General features: G+C 39.8%; 1 protein-coding gene across 2 annotated transcripts in view; it reads left to right on the forward strand.

Moving 5' to 3' along the window:
* LOC141433244 (dual specificity mitogen-activated protein kinase kinase 7-like) overlaps positions 1 to 25,372 on the forward strand; it is an 89,771-nt gene that overhangs the window by 24,922 nt on the left and 39,477 nt on the right. For both annotated transcript variants that reach the window (XM_074095231.1, XM_074095308.1), the window contains exons 14-16: positions 3,251 to 3,333; positions 5,511 to 5,601; positions 7,505 to 7,611. In XM_074095231.1, coding sequence (XP_073951332.1) covers positions 3,251 to 3,333; positions 5,511 to 5,601; positions 7,505 to 7,611 — 281 coding nt within the window. The remainder of the gene's footprint in view (positions 1 to 3,250; positions 3,334 to 5,510; positions 5,602 to 7,504; positions 7,612 to 25,372) is intronic.

Raw genomic sequence — 25,372 nt, forward strand, 5'->3', positions numbered from 1 at the left:
ACGTCACGTCGAGGTCAGGTCCTTACCGAACAAAAGTCGTGACGTTTACGGCACGTCACTGCAATACGGTATTTGACAAGTCCAGATTTTGCCATATCTTAATATTATTATGAAAATATAGATATACAGATAGTGTTTAGAGAAGAGAAAACTTAAATCGGTTGAAAATTGGATTTATTGTGATTTTTTGAAAAATCTATATACCTGTCTCTTACTCAAACGCTTTTCTCTATGCAGCAAGTATGGCGGTACTGGCGTGTGACGTCACATGCCAGTATGTCATTCTCTGTCTAATCTTGAATTTCAAACCTTTATAACTTTGTTATTTGTAAAGGTAGCTTAAAAATTGTTTTTCTATTCGATAACAGGCATTGTGTAGTTTTAATTTATAAAAAATATACAAAATAGTCAAATACCGTTTGCGTATTTTAAGCAGCGTTGTGGTTGCTCCTTTATACGTTTGTTTGTTTGTGAATAATGAATAGACATAAAAAATATTATCAATGTAGATAGAAGACGTTCATATAGTTTTATGTACACTAGTATATGAACCAGCACGCTCTCAAGTAGAGGATCGCTATCGATCGAGGATCGTATTTAGTTTTCGAAATGCAAGTGCGAAATTACATATACCACAATATGCCCCGAGCTTTACGGCGAAGGAAAACATTGTGAGGAACCCTGCGAAGTAATGCAATGGTGTGTGTGAAGTTCCCTATCCGCACTGCTAACTACGCTCCAATCACTCTCATTCTGAGAGGAGGCCTGTGCCCAGCAGTGGGACGTATACAGGCTGGGTGGACGGGTGATGATGACTTGATGTATTTGTTTAGAAATGATTTAGTTTTGTAAGCAAAGCGAATGTTTAATAATATGGTATATTTGATTATTATTTATTTTTAACCCCGGACGCAAAAAGAGGGGTGTTATAAGTTTGACCGCTATGTGTGTCTGCCTGTGGCACCGTAGCTCTTGAACGTTTGGACCGATTTGAATGCGTTTTTTTTTTAATTGAAAGCAGGTTTTCTAGCGATTTTTTCTCAAAATCGGTTCAGCAGTTTTTGAGATATTGAACTTTGAAGTGACAAAGTCGCGGGGTTTCCAACTCTTTGTTGGTTATTATGTACATTAAAGCTTGTTGTGTATCGAACAGAAACACAACTTTTAAGCTACTTTAACATATTTTGTTGTTTGAAATTCAAGATTAGACAGAGAAAGAAATACTTGCTCGTGACGTCGCGTGCAAGTAGCGCCTCCTGCTGCTTAAACTGCTTTTACATTAGTGTTTTAGTTTCAGCTTAGCTGACGAGAGGGAGCTAAGTGCAACTTTTCTGTTCAAGGCTTTCCTAAGCGTTTTATTCCAAATGCATTTTTTTTAAATTTGATAATTAAAAAACCACGCCATTGTCTGTGCTGGTTGCTCTTTAATTATATTTAGATTTTTTTGTTCAAGTTCCTTAATGCTCGGCGTGAAGAGTTGTATGAGCCACTTTTCCTGTTTTTTTTTTTAATCTTTGCGTAACCCTGCCTTCACTTTAAATATCTTCGGTATGGTTTTTTGCTCTTGTCAAAGTCAGCTGTTCAAACTTGTGGCGGCCATTTTGTGACTTAGCAGGGAGATAAAGGAGGGTCTACGGTCCTCTAACTTTAGCAGAGCTTTGACTGATTAGCGCTAACAGACGTTTATGAATCATGTTTTTTAGCATCGGGCCTTCAAGGAGCCTTCAAGGAGGCTCTAACTTTTTATGAATAAGGCTGTATATTTTTACCTGCCACGTTGGTGTTACGGTCATGGTATGATACGGTGATTAAGCTTAGCAGATGCGAATTTGAGAGCGTTACTTTTGACCAATTTTAATGTATTATTGTCCGTTTGTATTATTATTATAAGCCTTTGCTATTGTGAGATTAGTTCAATGTAATATGATGTTGATATGCCCGATGCGCACTGGGCCCGCCTGGGAACTTTGACCCAAGCCCTCTCACTCTGAGAGGAGGCCTGCGGGACGTATATAGGCTGGGATGATGAGATTGAAAATACAAACTGAAATATAGATGCACAGAAAAACCAGAAATATAAGACCAGCACTGGGGTCCTCGGCATTCCGTGCCGCGTGCTATACCGCTACACCACTGCTGGACAAATTTGGAAAAAAAATGGAATTGAAATAAAAAATACAAAAAGATTCCAAAAAAACAATCTGAATTATATGATGTATATTTAACATCATACCATGATCACAACATAATATGATGTATGTTTGTAAATTATGTGATCAGTTGATCACAAAATCAGATATCAAAATTAATGTTAAATCACCAAAGTTACTCACATTTTAATTAAAAGTTTTACACATCGCAGCTGTTTTAAGGAAATGCTAAACGAATTTTTGAATTGACAATATTAACCCTTTTCCAGGCGTAGTGCATATAGCGGCCACATAAATACACAAATATTCGACCTTGCTTTTGCAATATACCGGGTGTGCCCTGTTATATGAGCAAATAACGAAAACATAGAACATACTCGTCAAACTGAACAACATTCGTTCAGCGACTTTTAAAAATAAATAGTTTTTTTTTAATTTTTTATTACACTTAAGTTTATTCGAAGAACTAAAATAATTTCCTTGCTCACCCGCGACCTTACGATAGCTAAGCTTATGCAAAATACACAACAACTAACAACTGGTAGTATGGTGTACGGTTGTGTCACTCTGAAGATGAGCTCTGGTTGAGTTCGAAACGCGTCAGTGTAGTGTGGTGGTGGTGATAGATGGGTTTGTGTGATTTGTGTGTGTTCTTACAGTGTGGAGGTGGAGGAACTGCATGAACACGCATATTTTGCATAAGCTTAGCTATCGTAAGGTCGCGGGTGAGCAAGGAAATTATTTTAGTTCATTGATATGGACCTCCGCAAAGTAACGCCTGACTCAATAAATTATTTATTCGAAGAAGCAATGTAAAGCAAAATGCTTGATGTTTGTAGCGTGACAGGCGACGTCAGTTGTGTTCTAGGATGGCGTACATTGACAGCAGTATTTAATTTGTATGAAAAAAGGGAAAATTCAAAGATTCGTTTATTTATAAATGTCGCTGAACTAATGTTTAGTTTGACGAGGACGATCTATGTTTTAATTTTGTAACATGGCAACAAAATCACACGAAATAAACACTTATTAAGTATAAAGTTGCCTGTTATTAACAGCATGAGCGCGTGAAACAAACAAGGTCCCGTGTTCTGTTCCAGCCTGAGCAGAGAGCACAGCAACGGGCGCTCCCCGGAGCCGCCGCCGCGGACCGGCCGGCCGCACCCCATGCTCGGCCACGAAGGTACGTACAGTCGGAGTAAATAGTAGATTATTGTCGTGGCCTGGAAGTAGGCAATTGCTGGCTGAGTATGAGTATTAAACGGACGAGCTTGCGAGTCCGTTTAAGTAATAAGAAGCCAGCAATTGCTATTCCAGCCGAGACTAATATAAAGCTTTTCTCAAAAATGGTGAATAATTCTGAAATAGAATACACTTTTTCTCAAAATATATTATAACATTTAATTTTATTCTAATATTTTTCTTATACTTTCCCGCCTTTTTTTCATTAAAAATAAACTGCAGGTGTATTTTTCCACCGAAAACACCACAAGCTGTTTCAGGCCCAATTGAAAAAGTCCGAAGTTCCAACAAAATATCTGATACCGGCCATTAGACTTGGCTGTATACGACTTGTGTCCACGGCCTTTTTAATTAAAAAAAAAAATTGTGACTGATTGCAGGCGCGCTAATTCATTATTGTCGAGCTAGCGCGCCTGCAATCTTTTCAACTTTTTAATTTTTCGCTGACCATAAACTATGCACTTCACCTTCCGATATGTAAAGAATAATGTCAACTTTTACGGACATTTTTGAGAAAAAAAGGTTCGTCACCCTAACATCTATTTTCCTTTGCTCAGTATGAGCGCTAATCTGCTTTACCAAATTCAAAATTCAAAATTCAAATTCAAATGATTTATTCAGTAAATAGGCCGCAATGGGCACTTTTACACGTCATTTTTTTAAACTACCAGCGCTTTCGGAACGACCATCATTGCCAAGAAGAATGCGCCGCAAGAAACTTGGCAGAAAGTCATTTTTTCATAAAAATATAATTACAAATAAAATACTTAAAAACTATATTATACAATTAAAGAACCGATTGAGTATGACATACTGCGTCAACCTGTCAACCTGCTTAACATAATCAGGTGACCATAGCAACAGGCAATGCAATTTTGCAGGTGGTAGGACCTTGTGCAAGGTCCGCCCGGATTGCTACCACCATCTTGCTCGCTAATCCTGCCGTGAAGCAGCAGTGCTTGCACTGTTGTGTTTCGGCGTGGAGAGTAAGACAGCCGGTGAAATTACTGGCACTTGAGGTATCCCATCTTAGGCCTCTAGGATGGCAACGCATCTGCAATACCCTTGGTGATGTTTATGGGCGGTGGTGATCTCTTACCATCAGGAGACCCACATGCTCGTTTGCCATCCAGTCGAATAAAAAAAAAGTGATTTTAGATGCGAGATTTTTCCAAAGTAGTGACTATTTATTAACCGACTTCAAAAAAAAGGAGGAGGTTATCAATTCGGTTGTATTTTTTTTTTAATGTTTGTTACCTCAGAACTCCGTCATTTATGAACCGATTTGAAAAAGTTTTTTTGAGTTCGTCAAGGAATGCTTTCAATTAGGTCCCATAAGCAGCAAATTAGGATCTGATGATCGAATCTTAAGGAAATCGAGGGAACTCTTCAAATATTGTAGGGACACCTATGGTAATTTGGATATATTTAGCAGTAACTCGTGCATTTGCTCTTGCAAATCATAATTTGGTGAAGTGGAACTGATGATGAAGACCAGATTTGACCAACGGAACTACTACTATCAATAACAAGTATTTCACGGGTTAAATTTAAATTATCATGATTAATATACTTACCTAGATAAGCGACTAAGAAGAAGCTTTAAGTTAATGGTTCTTTCGAACTGATCTGATGCTGAAGCCAGAAGGTAGGCAACGGAACTCTGTTATAAAACAACGTAACTTAGTCGTGTTTGGGCTTAATGGAATCGTTGTGAGATGTTCTTTGGCTACGAATCACTAAAAAGTGAGAAATAAAGAAAAATTTTAACAAAAAAGTAAAACCGACTCCAAAAAAATAACAAAAAATGGAACCGACTACAAAACCCTTGAAAATATTTTTCTAGGTAAGTAGGTACGTACTAGCTCGAAGTCGGTGACTCAGCACGACCCAGCAGGAGGGATTGAAACCCATAGTATGTAGGTGAGGTAGACGACTATTGTGAATTGTCCCACTCCTGCTGGGTCGTGCTGAGGCACCGACTTCGAGCTAGTACGTACCTACTTACCTAGAAAAATATTTTCAAGGGTATTGTGGTCGGTTCCATTTTTTGTTATTTTTTTATTTTTTTGGAGTCGGTTTTACTTTTTTGTTATTTCTTTATTGTTATTGTTCCAGCTAATGGCGTGGACGCGGAGCCGCCGGCGCTGCACGAGCGGCTGCACCCCCACCCCCCCTCCCCGCTTTTGCTCAACGACAGGTACTCCAGGTGAGCCCCTGTCTTTTTATCACTACTAGACTTTAGCCGGGGCTTCCCACGCCTCCGCCCCAGAGCCGCGTAAGAAGCAGCCGATCACAACGGCACAACCCCGCGCCGCGCCGACAATCGGCCCGCAACCGGAGGTAGCCGCCCCTGCAAAGGGGAGGGCGAAACCGGCAGCGGAAGCCGACAGGAGCTGACCCAGGTTCTCCAGGAGCTGCTCCAGGCCTACCAGGAGGGACAGGACCCCGTCCCGATTATCCTGAGACGGCTGGCCGATCTGTATGAACAGAGCGACCAGCTCGCTGAGGATAATCCCCTGGGAGGCCACACACCGGACGTGACACCGCATTGAGGCCGCAAGGCCACCACGCCCCAGCGACCCGGCCATATTTGTGGCCGGCGTATGAAGCCGCTGAAAGGGGAAACAACCCCGACACAGCATCCCCGCCCCCCTGCTGCGCAGGGGGCCGAGATGACACCGCGATTCGATTCCCACGCGTACACCATTAGATCGGAGGTTCCCGAAGTGATCCAGACCGGGGTCCGCGTTGGCGTGAAAAACAATGGGAATTTTAGGAAATATATATTAGTAATGTAGTAGTCGCTATATTACTAATATATATATATATATATATTGTGTTAGCAAGCCGTGGTGGCCTAGTGGTTTGACCTATTGCCTCTCAAGCGGAGGGTCGTGGGTTCAAACACCGGCTCGCACCTCTTGAGTTTTTCCAAATTCATGTGCGGAATTACATTTGAAATTTACCACGAGCTTTGCGGTGAAGGAAAACATCGTGGGGAAACCTGCACAAGTCTGCAAAGCAATTCAATGGTGTGTGTGAAGTTCCCAATCCGCGCTGGGCCCGCGTGGGAACTATGGCCCAAGCCCTCTTGTTCTGAGAGGAGGCCTGTTCCCAGCAGCGGGACGTATATAGGCTGGGATGATGAGTCGCTATATATACATCGTTGAGTTTCTTTCCGTATTGTTGTCAACAGAGGTTTTTATCAACCGGTGGTAGACTTTTTTTTGACATTCATACATAAGTGCTTGTTATAGCCTAAGTTGAATACAGATATTTTGACTTTGACTTTGAACCCTTAACTTGGCAAGTTGAGTCAGATGTACTCAACTCAAGCCTCGTTGGATTCTTGTAGTGCTAACAAAACTAACTTGAAAAATATATATAAAAAGACTAGCGTTTACCGGCGGCTTCGCGCGCGTAAATTATTAGATACCTACAGCAGTTGAATTTAAATTCCGGGATTTTATTAAATTCTCATGGGAATTCCCTAAAATTACTTCGTGGTTTTTATTGACGTTAAATTAAAACAGCCATGCCAAATTACATGACTCTAAACCCAGCGGTTGTTGTTTCTAGATTTTATCCCTATCCCGTGGGATTATCGGTATAAAAGTAGCCTATGTATGTGTTATTCCAGATGTCCAACTACCTACATAACAACTTTCATGACCATGAGCCCAGCGTTTATTAGTTCGAGATTTTATCCCTACCTATCCCGTGGGAACATCGGGATAAAAAGTAGCCTATGTGTTATATGAGACGTCCAGCTACCTACATACCAAATTTCATAATTCTAAGCCCAGCGGTTGTTATTTAAAGATTGTATCCCTATCCTGTGGGAATATCGAAATAAAAAGTATCCTATGTTTTAATCCAGGTTATAAACTAACTATTCGCCAAATTTCATCCAAATCCGTCCAGCCGTTTCAGCGTGAAGAAGTAACAAACATACTCACTCACTCAATTTATAATATTAAGTAGGAAGTAGGATGATCTAAAATTATGCATATTATTAGATACGCTGCCAAGTTTAGGGTTTAAAATTCCAGACATTTCACTCAATGTATATCGCCTCCATTGACTGCACTGTCGGCATCCTCCCGCAGGCTATCCGAAGGTCGCAGCCAGAGCCTGACGCGCGCGGAGCCCCGCAACGGGTTCCGGAGCGAAGCCCCCGCCCCGCACCCCTCGCGGCACCGCCACGACGACCAAGGTACGCCGGGGCTCCCGGCACCCACTTACCAGCCAAATATAACAGGGCCCACGCTAGCCGGCGCGGGTGCAGCGGGCTTCCACGAAATAACCGAAGTTCGTATCGTACCGTCCCTCCCACTGTCGTATTAAATAATATTAAGGTGCGACCTCGTGCAAGTCGCTCGACGCTCGTTCCCAGCGTCAAATCTGTTCACGTGACATATAGCGATAAAGCTGAAAGAGCTGAGCTTCATCGCTGGAAGAAAAAACCTCTTCATTTTGAAAATACAAACTGAAATATAGATGCACAGAAAAACCAGAAAAATAAGACCAGCACTGGAAATCGAACCCAGGTCCTCGGCATTCCGTAGCGACTACTTACTAGCGACATCTATGCCGTAGCCCTCATCGAGAAACTTTGGGCATTCCATCGGAACTAACCGCTCACCCGGACAAGAGATATCGTTATTAAGCAATCAAATTAAGATTGTTTTTTTTGGAATCTTTTTGTATTTTTTATTTCAATTCCAAATTTTTACTTTCACGGTCATCCCGTAAAACCTAAATTGAAAAAAAAAACAATTTAGATTTTACGTGATGATCGTAAAAGTAAAAATTTGGAATTGAAATAAAAAATACAAAAAGATTCCAAAAAACCAATCTCTTCATTTTTTTATTCACTCCTTTTAATTTTATTTATACCACTGCCACTACTGCTACAAAATCAGATTAAGAAATCATCTTCCAAGACCAAGATCATTCCTGTAAGCTGCCATCTGCCAGCTGCACGAGCGACTTGACGCTACTTTTTTGAGTCGCGGCAAATTCATAATCACATTCAAAATGGGGTCACGTGACCAGATTTATCGCTGCAAACGAGCGACGAGCGACTGCATGCGGCTGCACCTTTAGCGGCAAGATACGAACTTCTAATTTTGGCACCGGCCCTGGTAAACTACTCAAGCGACACGCGCAGTTAAGGCTTGTTCGGACTAGGCTAGTATTTTAGTCTAGTAGCGAGTAATTTAGTAGCTAAACGTGTCTGAACACCAAATAATTAGTCGAGCAGATTAGTAAGTAATTTAGTCGAGTCAATCCATTTTAAGGCTTGTTCGGACTAGGCTAGTATTTTAGTCTAGTAGCGAGTAATTTAGTAGCTAAACTATTCGCTACTGCCTAAAAATCGTTCGCATTACAGTCGAGTATTAAAGTGGTTTCCTCGCTCCAGCGAAACGACATTTTCACGCCAACTAATGAACTCGAGTAAATCGACAGGTTCGGACTTGTTTAGCCGGCGGCCGAGTAAGCACGGACGCGTGGTGGGGGTGCTACTCACTACTAAACTACTAAAAAAAATAGAATAAAATGGATTGACTCGACTAAATTACTTACTAATCTGCTCGACTAATTATTTGGTGTTCAGACACGTTTAGCTACTAAATTACTCGCTACTAGACTAAAATACTAGCCTAGTCCGAACAAGCCTTTAGCGCTGCTCGTACTGTAGTTCGACAGGCGGCCACCCGCGCAGTGCACACCGCGTCAGCCAGCGTAGGACCTTATTTAATCTGTTGGAAGGGAATTCTCTACCTTTTCTCTTTAGCATAAAAATAGCATGTCACTTAAGTTTACAAAAAAGGGGATTTAACAACTATACAAACGACCAAGTGACATTTCAAGTCATTTTCCATCACTCAAGAAGCTCTTACTCGGCTGTGAGCTCCATTTATTAGTTACACCGCTGGCGAGTAGCGACAAGAGTGTTTTGAACATGAAACTACCGTGAGACTCACTCATATTAAATATAATGAACCGGATAACTCACGTCTTAAATCGAGTTTAGCTAGGGCTACGGATTAGCCCGAAACATGTCGAGCTAAACTCGATTTAAGACGTGAGTTATCCGGGTCATTATATTTAATATGACAAGAGTGTTGTTGAAAATTTTGTCGCTCGCAGTCAAAAGCGATAAAATGTTCATATTAAGAACGCTTCTTGCTACTCGCCGGCGGTGGAACCAGTGCCTTACGGTAACACCAGCTGGTCTGTATCGAACAGATACTTAACCGAGCTGTCTATATTGTCGGAAAATGATTGGAATTAAAGGTTGATTGACAGCACACGTGGTGACGGCCGGGGCATTCGCGACATCCAATTTTATTGAATATTTGTGGGTTTTTTTTTCACTACAATTTGTGTACAAATCATGTACAGGGCGATTCGCAAGAGCTTGCACGAGTAGATTGCGCGAAAGTAATGTCACTTAGACATTTTTGTAGGAAAATGACATGACTGATGGATGTAATTTTCATATTTGGGTAAAATGTTTCAAATAGGTGACACACAGATACTTTCATTGACTCATTCAATTCATTCGTTTCGTGTCAGCTCTTGATAATCGACTTGTAGCATGTAAACTAAAATATGCTATATACGTTATGCCTATCCAATTTATTAAAAGTGTAAACAAACCGATTTCATGAAAATTCTCTTATAAACACCCACTGGATCGAATCAATAACACATTTATCTATAATTCGTGTCTTTTAACTAGATGTCTAATCACTTTTTTCACCAAAATTCACTTCAATTCAATTCAAATTTAGGAAAAGTGGCTCCATCAATTTTTTGATGATTCTGCCAGTGTCGAGGTTGACAGAGACACGGTGGGTAGGTGGACGACTTGTTTGATAATCAGCCAGTTTTCGGTGGGATAACTACCAGTTACTATCTGAAATGAGGATACGATACACTAGGTTGAACTAAATTCGAAAATTCACTTCATTTCAATATTAATTTTTCATTTGAAAAATCTTCGTCAAAATCTGACGTTATTTCTTGATTGACACATGTGTATAATCTGTAGTAGCATAGACTAGCGTAGAGATGGTGGAAAATTTGACATTTTAAAAATCGATTAATGCGCGGATGGATTTTTATTTGCTTTCCTTAATTAAAATTAAAAAATTGTTACTGCTTTTATAATTTAATAAACAGTCTTTGGAATGAAATCAAGTATTGTAAGTAATAAAATAGAAAAAGATACTTTGATCTATTCAATTAATAAATTAATCGATTTACTGAACAGATTAATTATTTTGCAATAGGTTCTAGGTTTTCACATCATTGAATGTCTGTGGTCGGATGAATGGCGTCTTTGTTTTACACTTTTCATAAATTAGATCGAAATACAATATAGATGTTCTAGATCTAGACATATCCTGGCCCTAGCCCGGTGTGCTCTTAATCAACCTTGACTTATCCAACTTGACGAGTGACAACGCTCGAAAAGCTATTTATATGTATTCTATATACAATATTAATAATGTATACATTTGTTTTGTTTGTATATTTAACCCGAGGGCAGCCAGCCTATGACAAATGGGCGAACCGTTTCGTTACTGCTGCGCTTGTCACTCTGCTATCCATATTATTTTACATATATGTGTATATGTGACGCGTGAGATGACTGTACTATGCGCTGGTTAGAAAAATAGTAGATTGTTCAACAAGGGACTAAAACAAGCCATAGTGACACGAGATGTTCGAGTGGCATTACGGTTGTTTAGTCTCGCGATAAACACTCTACTTTTCACTTTGAATGCGAGGGAAAAAAAACAATGTTTTGAACTAAATTACAATTTCTAAAACATTTGTCGCAATTTTCATGCTCCACAATTTTTATTGTGAATGTTAACGTCACTAGAGCTATAGAAAACGAGATATTTAATAGCGAAAAACTAATTTTTGTGACCTTGAATAACTTACGACGCAGACACGAGATTTTATGAGACTTTTGAGACAACTTTTAGAACACCGAAATGAAGATGTACACGGGTTTACACTTTAATATCTCTTTCTGAGCTTTGCTTAGTTAACTGCGCTGTCTTAGTATTACGCGCAAACAAATAGAAGTACCATAGTTTAAAGCATTTTCTTTACATGAATCTCACTGTTATGTATCTTGAATCGCCGATAAGTCCTTAGGCCGTGTTCGCATATGCGGCTAGCCATGACGCGGTTTTACCGTGTCGTCCCTCTTCAAAGTATTGCTTGGGAAAGAGACAGCGCTAAAAGAGACTAGCCGCAGTGTGTACGTGGCCTTAGCATCCCGAACACTAAACAATTTAGAAATATTATTGTATGCGCATACAGTCATTTCACGGCGTCGCTCATCTGCCATTATTACCCAGTCCCTCATGTAAATACGGTATTCACAATATGCGGTTAGCCGCGTGGTTTAACCGTGCCGTCCCTCTTCAAAGTAACGCTTGAGAAAGAGACGGCGCGGATAGCTGCTCAGTACGCGGCCTATGGGTCATTCCGTCTCTAGCGTTCCGACCGCCACCCTTCCGTCATGCTGCAACAAGATTACATTGTAATCGTATCTGCGAAGAGCAAAAAGAGAATGTTTCATTTTCTTCTTTACCACGTTTCAAGTGTCTATAGTTCCTGATAAATTTGAGCATTACACTTGTTAAGATTGGTTTTTTGGAATCTTTTTGTTTTTTTTATTTCAATTCCAAATTTTTACTTTTACGGTCATCCCGTAAAACCTAAATTGAAAATACAAACTGAAATATAGATGCACTGGAAAACCAGAAAAATAAGACCAGCACTGGGAATCGAACCCACTGCTGGTCAACGGTACAGACACGAATTTCTCCTATGAACCTCATATGAGAGTTCTAGCGAATTTTACATCACAGGTTAAAAGGTCACAAAAAGACCGGAGCGTTTAAAGCGAAAAGAAGGTAAATTTGCTTTGAGCTTTTTGCCGAGTATCTTCCGGCATCATTGTGAATACAGTACAGTCACCAGTATTAATATCTGCCACAGCGTAGCGTGCAAAATTATCTGACACGTCCTTCCGGCCCTAGAAATAGAGTCGTATCAGATATTTATGTACGCTTGTTGTGTCAGATCATTGGTGCTGGTGACAGACTGACAGTAACCGGTGATGAAGATTACACATCGATCTTTGAAAAAAGACAATGAGGGCTATCGCGAATGAATTCGCCACTAGAGGCGCTAGTGTAGCGTGAGGTCTCCGAAATGTCAAATCTCATAGTTTTTGGGTGAGCTGCGCGGGTTTATTTATAATTAGAATAATTTTGTGAAATGCGCAAATATGCGTTCCGGGGCAATGAATGTCTGTGTTTTGAGACAGTTTTGTCTTTCGGAAAGCTTTGTCCTCCCTTTTTTCCGAACAAAACGGGGACTATGCAACACTGTGGCATGCTCGATATTTTTATGGTACGGTTTTAAGGTGTATTAAATATGATTTTAATCTAAACTTTGTTTTCACGCCCGTAATAACAGACTTTGAAAGCCATACTTAAAAACCTCACGCAACAGTGCGCCATCTAGTGAGACAAAAAACGATAGCCCTCATTGGGTGCTTACGACGATTTCCGAACACTGGCGGCCTATAGAGAGACCTATAGAGAGAGAGAGAGAGAGATATCGACATATAGAGAGCTGTTGCAACTACTAGAAAGAGGATAGTTCCCTCTTTTTCCTAAAGATGCCATCGTACAAATTTAAAGTTGGGGGGGTTTCAACAACTCTTTATTATATATTATCATCTAAACGCGTCCGTACTCTATTGCACCTGTACAACGACTGACAAACGTCACATACGTAGTGTGACAACGCTCTACGAAGCCGAAATTAGCCGAGTCTCTTTCCAAAGACCGATGTGCAATCTTTATGGCCGGGTACTGTAATAACAATTTTGAAGAGCATTTGCTGTGGAATGATCCCTAGAATTATCTCCTCTATGATTGGCTCTGTAAAGACAACGAGTCTGTAGTGGTCAATCGAGCGGACAGAGAACTCACTCGACCGGACTTCATGTTTTTAACACGTTCGGCCCCGGCAGCGATCCACTAAGCTCTCACGCTATGCCTACACATATCCCGCAGCAGTCACTTCTATGCCAGCGACACGTATACGTGTCACAGACGTAATACATTCCGTTGCCAGTGACACAACGTCTGTGACTTTTTAGTTCTTACTCCTTGCCAGTGACACGCAAGTCGTGTCAAAATAATTCGTACCTCCTACAGTACTTTCATTGTAGCATGGTGCGGGTGACAGCTGTCAATATCACAAGACTAGAGAGTCAAAGTGTCGAAACTTGAGTCGATAAAATTAATAATTTAAAATCTTAATCATAATTAATGTCATCATTAAACAGATTATTACGCTAATTTTATTGAGGATATTAGTGAAATTCTGGGTTGTAATATTATTTGCGACTTAAGTAAGGCTAAACGGAGTTTGCAAGGATATTCGTTACTTACCAATTAATAAGTACCGATATAACTCAAGATCCATTAGGTCCCATCACTAAACGAGTCTCTGGTGTTACGTTACATGCATATTACGTTTTTTCATTTAATTGTGCTTTGAATTTAATTAATTGATTATAAAAATCTGATAGCTTTATGTTTAAATATTTTACGTCAGTCATATTCAGGCTGCAACTGAAATATACTTCCATTTATTTAGACAGCAGCAACTTTTTTTGAGTGAAACGAAACGTGCATCAAGTGTCACCCGCACCATGCTAGAATGAAAGCACTGTAAAGACTGGCATAGCGTAAGGGCTTAGCGGAACGTTGCCGGAGCCGCAAGCGATCCACTAAGCTCTTATGCTAGGCATAGCGCTCCCACAGCAGTCACAAATACGTGTCACCGGCACAGGAGTAAGAACTAAAAGGTCACAGACGTTGTGTCACTGGGGCCGAACGCGTTAAGCCGAAAGATTTTTGACGCTCTGCTGTTACGAGCTGGACGGAGTTGAAGCGGTCGGAACGCGCGAGGCGGGCGGCCTCGATCGGTGTCCAAAGCGGGGGCTTTGAATTCAAGCTTGTACACGCTTTCGTGTGCTCCGTTAAGCCATGTCTTCCACGACAGCCGACTTAAAGCTTAGCTTAGATACAGATGATGTTGACAGTTGATTAAAGAGAATAGGGTATTAAATTTCTCAATACACTGGTATAAATGGTTGTCTTGTTTACTTTGCGTTAAAGTTTTGGTGTAAGATTACGCCGTGAAATTATGCGTCGGTGCGAGACGTGTGAGTATTTCTCAAAAAGTTGTCCCGTCATTAAATTGACAAGAAATCGGTTATGTCAAAAAATTATTAACCCTAAGGACGAGATCATAAAACATGTACTATCTACATAAAATATCCAAAATTTCTTGACGTCATAGGAAGAAATACTACATCAAAACTTTCTATTGGATCCAACAGCAAAGATTATCTGACGTTTTATCACTTTTACCACAAGGTTTTGTACATATTTATAATTGGAAAAAATAAAAAACCGGCCAAGAGCGTGTCGGACACGCCCAAAATAGGGTTCCGTAGCCATTGCGAAAAAAATAAGTAATATTTTTCTAAGGATTTCGTATTTTATACGGAATCTTCCAAGTTTAGTTATATTTTATACTAAGGCTGCTATTTACTCATAAACTACTAATAATTATCAAGCAAACTTAACCGTTATAGTTTTCCTTGAAAGCTTGATATACTTACTACCATCCTGATTTTTTTCATATTTTTCCACCCACCGGTTTAGATTTTAGAGGGGGGGACGCTCGCTTTTAATGAAAATTTGCAATTTTATGTTGAATGTATCGCAAACAAATCACTGAATCGAAAAATCGTCTTAGCAAACCCCTAATGATTTTAAAATACCTATCCAACAATACCCCACACTATAGGGTTGGATGAGAAAAAAAAATCACCCCCACTTTACGTCAATGGGAGATACCCAAAAAAAATTTTTTTTTTGATTTCTGAACTGTACCATTTTGTCGGCATAGTTTACTTATATATCCGTGCAAAATTACAGCTTTATAGCATTGATAGTCTCTGAGCAAAGCCGCGGACGAACAGACAGACAGACAGACAGACATGGCGAAACTATGAGGGTTTGGTTTTTGCCATTTTGGCTCCGGAACCCTAAAAATAACATCGAATAGTATAAAGTGGGCCCCACTCAGCATAATGTTACGGTAAGCCGCAACGCTGTTTTTCAGTGGGACCCATTTAAAAACTAAAAAATATAAAGAACATACAACACACTATGACGACACGAACACCAGCGGAAAGAAGTTCGCAAAGAAACTTTCAATCCGCAAGCATATATGGCGACACACGATCAGTTTAACCATTTTCGAAACAGTTAAACCTCAACAAGTCAGACCAGTGTTTAAGCAGGGTTTCCTTTACAACAGGGTTACTCAAAGTGGGGTACGCGAACCCCAGGGGTTCGCTATTCGACGGTAGGGGGTTTGCGACAAGGTTTACGTGACTCCAAAAAACCACGAGGCTGCAAGACTAGCAAGATGATTAAGATGGGTTTTTGGAGTGTTTTTGTATTTTTTATGTTTAGTTTCTCCAACAGTCAATTTTATTACTTTCTTTGAGGAGGGGGGGGGTTCGTCTAGAAACTATAACAGGGGTACGTGGAGCCATAAGTAGACAAGGTAAAGGATGAATTAGGCTACGATAATTACGATACCAGTTCTGTTTTATGTCAGGCTGTCGTGGAAGTAAGAGATTGGTTCCAGAATATTCTTTGACCTTACATTTACTTGGTAACGGTGTGGTAGTGCGCTTCTCCCACTATACCCTATATAAAGTGGAGCTTTATGTTTATGGAAATAAAGAACTATGCTCTGTTATGTAAAGATTCGCTGGGATTTGCTTAGAGGACAGACAGACGGACATATGGAGTGAGATTATGTACTCAGAGGCGACAAAGGTGCGACTAAACCTAGGGTTACTGACTCGCGAGTTGCATGCGACTCTTTCGAGTTTAAGTCGGAAAGTACAACTACATCTTTTTACTATCAAAACGCTTAAAATGGTGCCGTACTATATTTCAGCCATTAAGTTTAAGTTCAAATTAAAATTTGTATTAGCGAATACTAAATGAATCGGAAGTTTTTAGTAGCTTTTTAAAAGCAGACAGTTTTTTTTATTTGTGGGCGTTCAAGTAATACGTAACGCAATTTTTGATCCCCCCCCTCCCCCCATGTAACGCGCCGTAACATTTTTCCCCCCCCCTTCACCTTCCTAAAAGTTACGTAACTAACACCCAAATTACCATTTATTTTAGCTTTTCTTTAGCAGTTTCCGAATTAAGCTGGCATTTCTTGACACAGACACACTGGCAACTCAGCATGAGAGCATTTATAGGCCAAGAACAACAGCTGATGATGCGAATTTCCCACTTTTGAGAAAATTATAGTATGTACTTGTTACAAAAAAAACTGTGACGTAACGCGTACTTTGAAAACCCCCCTCCCGCCCCTGTAACGCATCGTAAGTTTTCACAAATTGCGTTACGTAATACTTGACACTCCCTTTGCAACTTTTGGCTCTTCCGTCTCAAAAGGTTGCAGACTCCTGGACTATACTGACTTCAAGATGACTGATTTAGTATTAACAACGAATGAATCACTGCGCTCTAATACCATATACAGGCTGTTTCACGGCACATCGATGTATTTTGACAGATGAATGGTGATACCGTCTCTGTTGTTTTGTCAAATAAAGAGAGAGGGCATCGCGTATACAGGTTGGCTCATTTAGATCGGTCTGTATGGGAAAGTCTGAAACTATAAGACATACGAAGATCTGTTCTTAGGAAACATGTCATCGATTTTAGTAAACAAGAAAAACTGTACTCAGCTCGGGAATCGAACCGATTTGAAACGTAAAACTTAAATTATTAAAGAATAGATATCGTGTTTCATAGTAACGCTTGTTGCTTATGAAGTTATGACCTACACCCTATTGCCTATTATATCCAAATAGAAATAATGTAAGTTTTATTATTCAAAACGACCGATCGATTCCCGATCTGAGGTATGAATGCAGTTTTTCCTGTCACTAAAATCGATGACATGGTCCCTATGAACAGATCTTCGTATGTCTTATAGTTTCAGACTGTCCCATACAGACCGATCAAAATGGGCCACCCTGTATATTTCGCATAAAATTCATCAATGATTTGTAAAACAGCTTAAGCTCCTATTCAGTCATCCTATTGATAGTTTAGTCAGCTGAACACCAACGGGTGTTTTAATAGCTGTCTAAAGACTGCACCCATCTAATTTAAACAAGTGATGAGAGACTGTATTTACATTGAAAATACAAACTGAAATATAGATGTACAGAAAAAACAGAAAAATAAGACCATCACTGGGAATCGAACCCAGGTCCTCGGTAATCCGTACCGCGTGCTATACCGCTACACCACTGATGGTCAACGGTACCGACACGAATTTCCCTATGCACCTCATATCTCAGCTTGTTTTGTTTCTTACTTAGTCACTTAAGCAAAAAACCAATCTTAATTTGATTGCATAGTAACGATATCTCTTGTCCGGGTGAGCGGTTAGTTCCAATGGAGTGCCAAAAAGTTTCTCGATGAGAGCTACGGCATAGATGTCGCTAGCGTCACTGCTTAAGTGGCTAAGTAAGAAACAAAACAAGCTGAGATATGAGGTGCATAGGGGAAATTCGTGTCGGTACCGTTGACCATCAGTGGTGTAGCGGTATAGCACGCGGTACGGATTACCGAGGACCTGGGTTCGATTCCCAGTGATGGTCTTATTTTTCTGTTTTTTCTGTGCATCTATATTTCAGTTCGTATTTTCAATTTAGGTTTTACGGGATGACCGTAAAAGTAAAAATTTGGAATTGAAATAAAAAATACAAAAAGATTCCAAAAAACCAATCTTACTGTATTTACAGTCAACCCATTGTCGCCTCTGAGAATATAAACACCATTAATACCTTCAATCAGTCATGTAAATGTCCCTCAAGCGCAATTCCATCTCGTAATCGACGATTATTCATATTTGTATAATACACATTTATTTTATTTACATTTCCCGAGCTCCTTGCCTATGTCGCACACACGTGCGTTGATACTTGATCTTAAACTGGGTCGCTCAGGTGTGTGGGTGCGACAGTGTAAACACACTAAGGCATCGGGCTCCCGTGTATAGAAGTAGATGAATTGTACAGACTACACTCCCGCAGGCCTTTTGTAAAGTTCATGACACATGCATAAGATTAAGCGTCCCGTATGCGGTCGCTTTTAGTCAATGAACAGCGTTAGGGTGTGACTACATTACACGGCGGGGCGCTGCCGTATCCGGCATATCCGTGCCGAGTATAGTAGGAATTATTTGAGGTGTCCCGATCTCGTTAACAGCCAACCATTCGAACAAAACCACAGGCCTCCTCTCAGAACAAGAGGGCTTGGGCCATAGTTCCCACGCGGGCCCAGTGCGGATTGGGAACTTCGCACGCACCATTGAATCGCTTCGCAGGTTTGTGCAGGTTTCCTCACGATGTTTTCCTTCACCGCAAAGCTCGTGTAATTCCACACATGAATTTCGAAAGAGTCAGAGGTGCGAGCCGGGGTTCGAACCCACGACCCTCTGCTTGAGAGGCGATTGGTCAAACCACTAGGCCATCACGGCTTAAATTAATAATAACTAAAATATTTTAATGTAATTTTGTCACAGAGAATATCTTGCGTCGATTTCGACATTGGTGAAATGCATGATTATTATATTTTAAAGTGTAATAAATCCGCATTCTCCATTATTGCACAAAAAAAGTTGACAGACACTTGTCTGAAGCGGATGGCACTCGCGCCCGCACTGGTCCCAACCGGTCCGAGATAGTGCCCGTGAGCAGTGTCTATGTGTGCGTTGCTCGAGCGCACTTTGTATGTAGATTGATGTCTGCATCTATCTGTTTTGTGACTTAGTATATTAATATCGTTCAAAGTTGACTCTGGCACCTTCTAACAATATCTGCTTAGACGGTAATGAAGAAAAACGCCACAGAGAAGCTGTTCGTTGACACAAAAGCGGACACGTTCGTGTAGTAAGCCCAGTTTTAGACGTCCAAGGAAAACAGTCCCAGTTATAGTACATTGGGAGGTCGTAAAAGGAACGAGTATGAAGTGATTTATTGAATCAGGCGTTACTTTGCGGAGGTCCATATCAATGAACTAAAAGAGTTTCCTTGCTCACCCGCGACCTCACGATAGCTAAGCTTATGCAAAATATGCGTGTTCATGCAGTTCCTCCACCTCCACACTGTACTGACGCGTTTCGAACTCAACCAGAGCTCATCTTCAGAGTGACACAACCGTACACCATGCTACCAGTTGTTAGACCACTAACAAATTCGTAAGGTCGCGGGTGAGCAAGGCAATTCTTTTAGTTCATTGAGTATGAAGTGGTCAAATGAGCGCAAGGTCTTAACTGGGCTTGACATCGATTCAATATGCAGTATCAGTAACAAGTATCTTCGGGAGTGAAAGTCTGTTACAAGTGAGCCGCTGCAAGCTCGACCCGCAGTGCAACCTTGTCTCAGTAAGCCGGCGTTGTATCCAACACGGAAATCAACAGGTGGTTTACTGTGAAAAAGTTGTACTACAGCTCTTACTAATCTGAGCTTGTGTGTATCATTTCACAATGAAAGTGTTTGCAATAGATCGATTGTGAATACCGGTGAACCTTTTTGACAAAAAACAGAAGACGTTGTTTAAGCGCTCGATTGTTTCAAACGCAAACGCAATGCGTTTGACGCACATCTTATCTAGCTAATCACAATCCACGCTGCGCTCAACGCGTAAGCCAATGTTTGGTAATAAAATAATGTGGTACAAATTGGTGTCTTTCGAACGCATTACGTTTATCGCATAGAACAATCGAGCGCTTAAACAATCGGGCCTCAGTTTTGTTTCCCAGACAGCTGTACTTTGAATACGGTTTGAATAATAAATGCTAACTTTATTTCTGTTAGTGCTATATTATTGCACTGGCAACGGGGCACTGTACAAAAATTAATCTAGACACTGAATGCGAGTCAAAAATTTGAAGCAAGAAAATATTGAAAGTAAAGTTCATAAAAGGATGAAATATTTAACATATGTGTGACATTTTGGACTTGCTGTACACACGTATAGCATATATATCAACTTGTTACACCATAGGCTTAGCTTAATAATAACAATGAGGGCCATCGCGTATGAATTCGCCACTAGAGGCGCTAGTGTAGCGTGAGGTCTACGAAATGTCAAATCTCATAGTTTTTGGGTGAGCTACGCGGGTTTATTTATAATTAGAATAATTTTGTGAATATTTTGCAATATCTGAAATTAATTATGGCAAATATGCGTTCCGGGGCAATGAATGTCTGTGTTTTGAGACAGTTTTGTCTTTCTGAAACTTTTGTCCTCCCTTTTTTCCGAACAAAACGGGGACTATGCAAGTATGCAACACTGTGGCATGCTCGATATTTTTATGATACGATTTTAAGGTGTGTTAAATATGATTTTAATCTAAACTTTGTTTTCACGCCCGTAATAACAGACTTTGAAAGCCATACTTAAAAACCTCACGCAACAGTGCGCCATCTAGTGAGACAAAAAACGATAGCCCTCATTGGTGTGGTAACTTGGAACTTCACGATGCGGGGCAGGTCCGCGTCCTCCCCAGAATTCAGAAGCTCTGGTCCGTTCATCCTTAAGTACCATTTTGGGGACAGAATTTGCCCAATATTAGAAATTATCGCGCTATGCCATAGATAAACGAATCGTACAGCGAGCATATTGCAAACACTTGTCGTTGCCTGTATTTGAATGTATTACAGAACCTGTGTAAAGTGTATTTCTCTGTTGGGACATGTTTGTTCGAACGTTGGCCGAGCCGTGTTGGGCGTTGGCGAAACGTTTGTTCAAACGTTCCTTGCTTTGCTCTCACGCGCCCCACATCGCCTGCCCATTTGTTGCTCTTCACCCGCCTCACACTAAACTAGACCTTAACACCTTGCTAGTACGGGCTATGATCGAAAGCTGCAGATTAAGAAAGTTCGCGCGACTAGCATAAGCGAGCGCGGCCGTGTTTGAAACACGAGTGTTTCTTAAATGTAACAATGAGCAATTCCTGACAATTGTCAAATCGCAATCTCTATTCTGTATATACTGTTGAAGTAATAAAATAAAGCAATAATAGTATTTACTTTACGTCTTTTGCAATTAGAAAAACGTGCGGTCTCTACACAGTTTTGTAAATGTCTTAGACATGTCTGAAATGACAGTTTTACATGAACTGACACGTGTTAAATACGTGCTCAACTTTAATATTATATTTTTACGATATACAGGATGGTCCATTTAGATCGGTCAGTATGGGAAAGTGAAACTATAAGACATACGAAGATCTGTTCTTAGGAACCGTGCCATCGATTTTAGCATGAGGGAAAACTTCATTCATACATTTAAAAAAAACTTGCACTCAGTCCGGGAATCGAACCCGGACGTTTTGAAAAATAAAAATTACGTCATTAAAAATATGTATCTAATACAATGCATTTTATTTAATCTAGATATCGTATTTCATAGTAATATTTATTACTTATGACCTACACTACCGATATCGAAATAGAAATAATGTAAGTTTTATTTATCAAAATGACCGGGTTCGATTCCCAAACTGAGTACATGTTTTTTTTTTTTAAATAAATGAATGCAGTTGGTCTTGTTACTAAAATCGATGCTATGGTTCCTATGAACAGATCTTCGTATGTCTTATAGTTTCAGACTTTCCCATACTGACCGATCTTAATGAGCCACCCTGTATTTCCAATATAAAAATAAAAATCACTAACCTGTAAGCGCTTTCAAATTTCGAGTTCATGCGTTTAGGCGTTCGGGATGAATAACTGTTAATCTTAGTCTGCAGTTACCGATTAGTTTGCTTGCGGGCTGCGTTACATCAGCTTCTAGAGAAGTTAGAGGGAGACGCACTGAATAGCAAACGGCTCATTCATTGCCGACTCGTTTAGCACTTGTAGGGAGATTATGTCTAACGTGCGATGTATCATGCATTATCTCTTTCTGACAAACGATGTAACACGCGGGTTGGAGAGAGATGGTGCATGCGAAAACGCGCGTTGGATAAGGTATTTGACATCACCAATCAATTCCATAGCAGTCTATTTAATGCAAAAGGATTTTAAGTTGCTTTAAAAAAAAGTTATTTGGATTCTACAATAGAATCCTAAGCGTAATGAGGGATTCAAGTGTTAACGCCCAATATGAAAATAATTTTGCTCCGAGTGGCTGTTACAACTTTCACACCGAGCAGTAAGAAACTTGAAAAAAGGAATTCTAAATATTATTAAAGAACAACCAGCATAGAAAAAGGCGTGGCTTTACAATTATCAACTTCAAAAAAAGCATTTGCAATAAAAACACTTAGAAAAGCCTTGAACAGAAAAAGTTGAACTTTGCTCCCTCTCGTCAGGGAGGAAAAGTTACTTTTCTGAAGGAGAGGTGTGAAAAAGTTATTCTAATGAATTGCCTAAACTATTACTATTCAACACCTACCTACAGGATAGACTGTCAAAACAGATAAATGAAAAAAATGAAAATGAAAATATTTTATTGCATTCTTTAGTGTTTACAATTAGAAATACATATGTAGATAGATATTTATTACCTTCTTAAAAATACATTGTAAATACATGTCAGGTAATTAAAAGAAAATCACAAAATGATCACAAGAGGATACCCACTCGTAACATAAAATAAGTTTTTTGGTAAAAATTACATTTTTATTACAAGATTTTTTTGCTGACTTTACTCGTATTGTCACCTAAACTACATTTGCATACCAAATTTCAAGTCGATGCCATTAACCGTTGAAGAGTTCCGTCCTGTGGAGACGATTCTGGCCGGACTACCGGGATGTCACTATCAGATTATTGTATTGTCACCAGATTTACATAAATATCATACTTGCAAGATTTGACCCAAATAAATAAACAAATAAACGAACAGAGGGCAAGTTAAATAAAAGCTTGTAATAATGTGTAATCGTGATCAAAATACGATAAAATGCTGGCCAAAAAAAAATTAATCATAAATAAATAATAAGCAGTATAATTAAAATATGTCATTTTAATCATATAAATTCACAAAACATGTAAATGTCCAAGGTACGAACGATGGAAATGAAATTTATTTTACAATATCAATGTCGTCAGGAAATTTCGATTGGTGGTGTCAAAAACTCTATTGTATAAATCATGATACCTGTGATCTGAGTGCACGCAATGAATGGGTCCCGCGAGTCGACCCCGGGCCTGTTGCTAGCCGGGTGTGGGGTTCATTCCTTACCATCATCACTCCATCGCGCGATCAACCAATAACAACCGGGCACATGGCAATACGCGAAGCTCTTTGGTACAGAGTCCGGGTTGTTACGATATACTTTGGTTCGGAAAAGGCTATGGTTTCGCTAGGTAACCTATAACTCGATTTGCAGTAGAACCTTTTGGCAATAACTATAGGTTTGACATGACGCGTGGTGTTGCAAGCGATTATACTGTCCGTTGCGTTTGTGAAAATCGCTTTACGTGTGATTGTGGAAATTCCTTTAGTTGAGATTTTTCCTGTTCAACTGTAACAGAAATATAAAAAGAACAGGCCAAGAGCAAGATCCAATGAAAATGCAATATTAGTAGAGCTACTTTCCTAAGCAAAATGTACAGTCAAGGGCAAAGATATCGACACGGCCAAAGTTGCAAAAATATTATACACGGCTTAATGTTAAGTGCATAAAGTCGTTGTATACATATTTTTGTAATTTGCCGTGTCGACATCTTTGCCCTTGACTGTATGTAGTGTGAGGTCATTTTAAATGGTTATTGACAGAGCACAGACTGGCATAAAAAAGTAAGATTTTTCAGTCTGTTCTTATTGGACCTTCATAACAAATTTGAAATGTCTTTGACAACCGGAAGTACCAGGTTTGCGGCAATTTGTAGCAGTCAGTCTGAATTGGCATAGATTATTTTTTTAACTGAAACACATTGAATTGTTTAAGTAACTGCTGTAAATTGTAAATTCTCTGGTCTCCGCGATACAGGCCCAGAGTCTAGTGCGGAGTCCGCCGATGAATCTAAATTGTAACCTTGTTATATTTCAAATAAATTCTTTCTTTCTTTTTTCTTTCTCTTATATTTTTGTCGTTGTAATCCAGAATAGTATGTAAGATTGTAAACTAAATTTTTGCTATGGAAAAAAATACTTTTGGATTAAGTCACTGCTGTTTGCCATTGGACTCTTTGTAGGGCTTCAGTAAATTAGTTTTAGGCATCGAAGGACTACATCTAATAATATTACTGTTGAATAGGAAAACGTCTCTACTAGCGCGCGCTCTGTCGGAATAAAACCACTGCAACAGTAGACTAGGTTCCAAACGAAAACCATAGACAATTTCCTGATTGCCCTGAAGCAGTCGTAGCGTAATAATAACCAGTGTGGTAACTCGGTGAAAAACTATTGCCGTAGTCCGAACTTCATTGAGACCAGTCGGATACGGACATGCTGAAATCCTTTGGCTTTGGTCCTTGCGTGGATAGGTTTTCCATATGGTTATCCAGGTATATCCGTTGCACACAACATGTTCTGGGTCTCCACCGATTATTGATAACTGAAATTTTATCCGGGCGATTGTTGTATTTATTTTTAAACCTGCGTTAATTTTAACCCTTGTATGTTTACATGGTAGTTTGAACAATATAAACAGGGAGTTACTCTTCCATTTAATACACCGTGTTATTTTTGATGTCCGTTAACTTTAAGGGGACAATCTACAGGTCAATTGAAGTTAATTTCTCTAAGAACACTAGAGGCCTAACTATTACTGTTTAATGA

This window comes from Choristoneura fumiferana, chromosome Z, assembly GCF_025370935.1.
Source record: "Choristoneura fumiferana chromosome Z, NRCan_CFum_1, whole genome shotgun sequence".
In the NCBI taxonomy this organism is placed as follows: Eukaryota; Metazoa; Arthropoda; class Insecta; order Lepidoptera; family Tortricidae; genus Choristoneura; species Choristoneura fumiferana.